We start from the raw sequence: 6657 nt of genomic DNA on the forward strand, positions 1-6657 counted from the left end.
ATTAAGTCTAAAAATTTGTATACTTTATCTTTTAATCAATAGTTTTATTTAATAGATAATGTTAGATAATATTTAATAATTTTTAAAATTAATATTAGATAATATTTAATAATTTTTAAAATATTTTTAAATATTCAATAATTAAAAAAATGAAGAGATAACAAATAAGATAAAAATATATATAAGTAAAATAAAAAGAAAAAAATATGAGAAATTTCAAATTCTTACTTTTTTGGGAGAATTTGAAATTCTACTATTTCAAGAAATTTTACAAATACTTGAATTTCAAATTCTACTAGCAACGAAATCTCTTATTTGTGAGGGATTAGCGAAGAACTTTTTCCCTCACTAATTTGCGAGGCATTTGCGAGGGTTATACTTATAACTCATTAGCGAGGGATTTGCGACAAGAAAACTCCCTCGCTAGATGAAAAATTCATTTTTATATTTTGGCTCATAATTTGGCGAGGGATTTGGGAGGCATTTGCGAGGGCCTAAGTTCCTCGCTAAATAAGCACTAGCTTTAGCGACGGATTTGCGAGGAGATGAAGGTTGGTCGCAAAATGATCCTATTTAGTGAGGAAATTTAGCGAGGGATATAAATCCAAGTTATTCCCTCGCTAATCCGCGAAATTCTTGTAGTGTAGTGCACAAAAACTGCTTGTTTTAAAAAAATATTACAGGTTTTCATATGTTCATGTTTAAAGCTAGTCGATCATCATTCTTTGGATGAGTGAAAAATTTAATTCACACTCGACTATTACTTCTATGCATGTTTTGATTAATATATTTTGGTGTCTCTTATGTGTTGCACTAATAGAATGAGACAATCTATTTATCTCTGTCAAATCAATTATAAAAAAAAATTTAAAATATACTCAACTCTATGTGTAAATTTTAATATATATTTTTAAAATTTTATATTATTACATAAGGATAAAAAAATTACTCTAGTTTATTTACTTACAAGTTAGGACATGATTTTTTTCACATGTTATTAGATCATTTATTTTTCATGAGTCTTCAACCCTTCTCTTCTAATGGAGAAACCTTTCTTGAAAAAATTGGAATAGGGTTGAGTAATTAACCTTGAGCAATGTGGTGTGCTTATTCTAGAACTCTTTTACTATCTATACCAATTTGAAAAGGCCAAAAGTTCATTATGATGCACACATTCACTCCCGTCTTCACTAATTGTGAAAGTTCTAAAAATAGGTGAATTCATTCTTCTTATCCTATACCCCCATTTTGAAACAACCCCCCTATCTTGATTTACTCTAGTTATTTTTCCTTCTCATTTTCATACTAAATTATCAATTTCCATGTTTGTGAAGTTTAAATCGAAGAAATATGTGACTTTGGGAATCTTTTGTGTCTATTATCATTGCAAATAGAGCCAAAGAGGATTCTAAACCATATTCTTGCATCAATGTTGTCACTTCAATTTGATTTACTCTAGTTCTAAACCATGTATTTTGATACTTTAATTTGTATTAGAATAAATCAAATTAAAGTAACAATTGATGTAAGAACATGATTTAGAATTCCATTAATTTGTCTCCATTTGTAATGGTAACAAACAAATACAAAAGAATCTCAAAGTCACATGTTTCTTTGAGTTAAACATTACAAACATGGAAGTCGAGAATTTAGTATGATCATAAGAAGGAAAATAACTAGGATGAATCAATATGGGTTCAAAATAGGGCACAGAGAAAAAATGAACTCATCTATTTTTAGAGTTTTTACAATTAGTGAAGATATGAATAAATTAAACATGTACGTTGTACTATTGTAAACCTTTATCTTTTTCAAATTAGTGAAGATAATGAAAGAGTTCTAACAAATGCATCGTTGCTCAAGATTATTAGATCTTGTTATAGTTTCAAGAAGGGTTTTTATGTTAAAGGAGAGGTGTTGAAGATGATCCATAAAAAAATAACCAAATAATTTGTAAAAAAATCATAACTCGACTTGTAAGTAAATAATTTGTGATAATTTTATTTTTTTAATCTTTTTTATCTTTATGTGATAATAATATAAATATATATATATATATATATATATATATTAAAATTTACACATAAATTAGTTAGAGTTCCAAGTAATATTTAAAAAATTATCCTTTATAATTGATATGACAGTAGTTAGTAGGTGGTGACATCCTATTAGTCCAACTCATAGTGGTCATCAAAACATATTAATTAAAACATGCATGAAAATAGTCTTCATACACGGGAGTTGTGCAAATAAATTTACACACGTGTGCATTGAGTAGTCAAAGTATAAAATTTCTTGAGAAACATTAAAATTAAGTAACACTTTTTAACACTCACTTAATAATGCTTTCTTTATTATTAAAATTTATTGAAAATTATAATTTTTTTAAAATCTCACATCTCATTTATTGATTAAAATATCTCTTTGATTTAATTATATGGCCACTAAAATTTGTAATTTTCAACCGATAACCGAGAAAAGTATTAACATGAGTGTAACCAGCATTTTTCAATTTGTAAATTAATACATACAATAACTTTATTCTATAAATTACACAAATAATAACAATTTAGAGCTTTATTCTACAAATGAAGAAAAGGAAAAGAGACGTGTATTTCTTTTCCTTCCTATATCAGTAGCTCCAACTATTTGCCAACTGGTTACAAACAAATTTCAAGTTCATACACAACACAAGCACAAATGACACATTAATATATTATGCCCTCTCAAAGACAACAGGTAGCGTATTACCATCCAAGGCCAACAAAATCTTCCCATTCTCACGCAAGTTACCAACAGTGCCACAGTCAAACTTACAATAAGGGCACACATCCGTAGGACACCAACGAATATTATAAATACCTTCACTTTGTGCCTCCACAATTCTGAAGTAACTATCATTCCCTGATGCAACAATGAGTCTTCTTCCACTCTTTGCATCCCTCTCACTGAGCCTCCACCCTGTGCCTTGAATGCATGTTGTGGAAGCATTGAATGCCACCTTGAAGTCCCTATTCACCCTCACAATGTTTTCTGCTTCATCAAAAGGGTTGAAGAAAACGGGTAAACCCTCTTCTGCATCAGAATTCTCTTGACCAACGTATAAAGGGCATGGCGAGTTTCTGCTTAGCAAAGTGGCACGACCTCCATTATCTGTTATGGCGGGTTTGATGTAGTAATCCTTGCCACGCTCAAGAGGGTGCCCTTTGGTGTCAAGAACTGGGGTGTTGGTGGATTGAGCCAATGCTGTTGTGGCAATTATTGCAAGGCATAACATTAGGGTTAGGGTTGTTTCAATTGATCTCGTTGACATGGTTGTGTTGTGTGTCTTGGTGTTACTAACTTTGCTCAATAAAGAAAGGTTTGGTTTTAACACAAGGGTTGGTTGTTGTGGCTTTTGTAGATGTGTGATTCATCTTTTGCAATGGTGAGGTATTTATAGGATGTGGTGTGGAGTGTGTGGCATGGCTTGGAGATAATATTTGTTGGAATATTGATGAACAAAAGTCTAACATGAGTTATCCAATAATAGCTTTGCTTGTGCCGCCAAAATTTCTCTTGAGGATTGGTGAGATGACTAGGGTGTTTGAAGTGTTAAAATGAGACATGATTTCGTTTGTATAAGTCAAATGTCGTGCTTGGGAGGTTAAAATATAAGAATTTCTTTTTTTTTAATTTTAATGCATTTCATGATTTTATCTAGTGGAAAGGATTTGGTGGAAATTGATTAGGAACGGCAATAGTGAGTTTTAGCTAGTGTCGTCATAAAATGATCTCATTCGGAAATAGTTAAAACTTTGATTTATGATTATAAAATTAGATTTTCTATTATTTAATGTATAGGCTAGTTTTTAATTGTGCAAATTTTAATTGTAATTATTTATTTATTTTTATATCTCGGAGTCTTGCAAAACTAATTGCTAAAATAAGTTCGTATTTGCCTTTTCAAAAAAGTAAAATAATCATATTTGAAATTTACTAATAAATTAAAATTTTAAAATATATAACATTACAAAATTTTGATTCGTAATTCATATTATTTGAACTAATTAATTGAAGTTGATAATCGCAATCTTAAACTAAGTTAACTTAGAACTGAAAAAAAAATCATATAATATAAATTTTGAGTTGAAGCAAATATTATTGATTATTTACACACGCATATTATTATTTATTATATTTGTATATATTGAAAATGTCATCTTATTAAGTTTGACAAATGATATCTTTGGACGTTTTCCCTAAGTATATATTTATAATGCATTGTCATTTTGAAGCATTTTGATAATGTCGTTTGAATCCTGTTCCTGTCCAAATCCAAAACCAAACGTGCAGTGAGAGCTTTGAATTAAATGTAAAGCCAAAATAAAAACTAAAGGAGACAAAGAAAATGTCAACACATAGCCGTGTACACAATGCCAATTTTGAATTTTGTCAAGTTACGGTAATTAATGAGTGCATAAATAGTTTGTTAGTAAATTCATCTGTGTGTGACATCTTAAAATTTTTCTTATAAACTCTAAAAATAAATATTATTTATTTATCTTACAATCATTATTAGGGACAGAGATCATAAATTTACATTTTAGTGAGATAAAAATTAAAAAAATATATTTTACAAAGATTAAAGAGAAAATTTACTTATTTTACAAAGATAAAAAAAATATCTTACAGCTTACAAGCACCAAAAATAATTTTTACAAATTTTAAAAATAAAGGTTAAAACTCTTATTTAGTCCCTTATAATATTTTTTTTGTTTCAATTTAGTCCCACTTTAATTTTTGTTTCAATTTAGTCTCCAATAATTTAAATTATTACAATTTGGGACTTTCGTCTAAATGATTTAAACGGAATTAACTGTTGGCCACGTGGATATCACGTGGATGCGTAGGTGGATGCCAAATTTCTTTAATACACCTAGAACCATAACGGTCCGTTCTGGTTACACTATTGGTGTGTTAATTTTGTACCTGGAACCCCGTTCCAGGTACAAAATTAACACACCAATAATATAACTAGAACGAGTCGTTCTGATTTCAGAACGGGTCGTTCTGGTCCAGAATGGTCGATGATTACAATTCACGGTAAAAAAATATCTTACAACTTACAAGCACCAAAAATAATTTTTACAAATTTTAAAAATAAAAAACACAAAGATCAAAATCAAAACTCAATGATGTTAAAAAAAACTATAAAAATAAATATTTAAACGTATATAAATACACATCATCGTATATTTGAATAGTCTTTTTTTTCAATATTGTCGGCCTTTACGACTTGTAGGCTGAATATTCTAATGCTCAATAACTATATCAAATATCAATACATATTAAGTGTGGTCGTAAATGAGCCATGCATTTTCATATGAAAGAAAAATTATAAAGAAGATAAAAATTTAATAAAGATGCATGATATATAGCGTGAATTTTTTTATATATTATTACTCAATAAAATATATAATTGAAATGATTTTTTAAGAATTATTATATATAATAATAAAAATAAATAAATAAATTACATCACCAAAATATATAAAATAAATAATTTTTTAATAGAATACTTATTGAAAAACCTCGTAATGCAAAATATTTGAAAAAAGGACAGAAGATTGTTAAATTTTCTTGCACTTTCAAACCTAAAAGTTTACTTCAATATTATAAATTAAGTTTAAATATTTTTTAATCTCTTAAAAATATAAGATAAAATTATTTTTACCATCTCAAATTTAAACTAATATTTTTAATCCATATAATTTGAAAAAAATTATTTCAATTATCTTGCTTATCAAAATGTCCCTAGTGAATTTGAGGAACAAAATTTATATATTATTGAATTTGTTTTACAATATTCATCTATTAGTATTTTTATTAATAAAAATTATCATATTAAATTCAATTGATATTATACAACTGAATTAATTTGTCTTTGTTAGTGATTCTATATGTGGTCATAAAAGATTAAAACAAACTATTTTGAAATTAAAATATTAAAACATGATTTTAAATTTGAAGAGAAAAAAAATTATTTCAAATTGAAGGAATTAAAAACATATTTAAATTTATAAATTAAAATACATATTTTAAAGAATAAAACTCTCACTTTCCTTGCTCTCAATTAAATATTTTCTTTTCTCTTCTTTAGGTGTGTATTTTTCTCATTATCTCTACATTTAGTAAAAAAAAAAAATATCTCAACATGCATTGTTTTTTGTCAGTATATTTGATCTTTTTAATTTATCATTTCTATCAATGTACCATCCTTAATCTATATTTCGAATTTGAATTAAAATAATTTTTATAAAAGAATTTGTCAAAAGTTAAAAATAATTTTATATCAAAATTATTAAATTTGTTTATTAAAAATCTGAACTATAATCTATATATTAAGAAATATTTATTTATTATAATAAATACTATAATATGATTTATATTAAGAGGAGGGTTCAAACGACACCGGTGTAACTTTTACTAAGTGTTACACCGCTCAATAACTTTACATTAAATGCGAATTTTGTAAATTCAACCGTTAAATTGAAAATTCATATCACTTTATATGTGTATATCAAATTTTGTTAAAAAGGAACAACAACTTGAGAGTAATCAAAGTGTTCATATTTTAGTATATTTTGAAATAAATATATTACGTCAATTTTGTTT

At 26.9% G+C, this 6657-nt stretch overlaps 1 protein-coding gene across 1 annotated transcript; it reads right to left on the reverse strand.

The window, feature by feature from the left end:
- Positions 1 to 2481: 2481 nt before the first annotated feature.
- On the reverse strand, positions 2482 to 3418 carry LOC109809094 (kunitz type trypsin inhibitor 106). The gene has a single exon (XM_020372318.3). The coding sequence runs from the start codon at positions 3311 to 3313 to the stop codon at positions 2717 to 2719; it is 597 nt and encodes a 198-aa protein (XP_020227907.1). The 5' UTR covers positions 3314 to 3418; the 3' UTR covers positions 2482 to 2716.
- Positions 3419 to 6657: the final 3239 nt, after the last annotated feature.

The sequence above is a fragment of the Cajanus cajan genome, chromosome 10 (genome assembly GCF_000230855.2).
Source record: "Cajanus cajan strain Asha chromosome 10, NIPB_CcT2T_4, whole genome shotgun sequence".
NCBI classification, from domain to species: domain Eukaryota; kingdom Viridiplantae; phylum Streptophyta; class Magnoliopsida; order Fabales; family Fabaceae; genus Cajanus; species Cajanus cajan.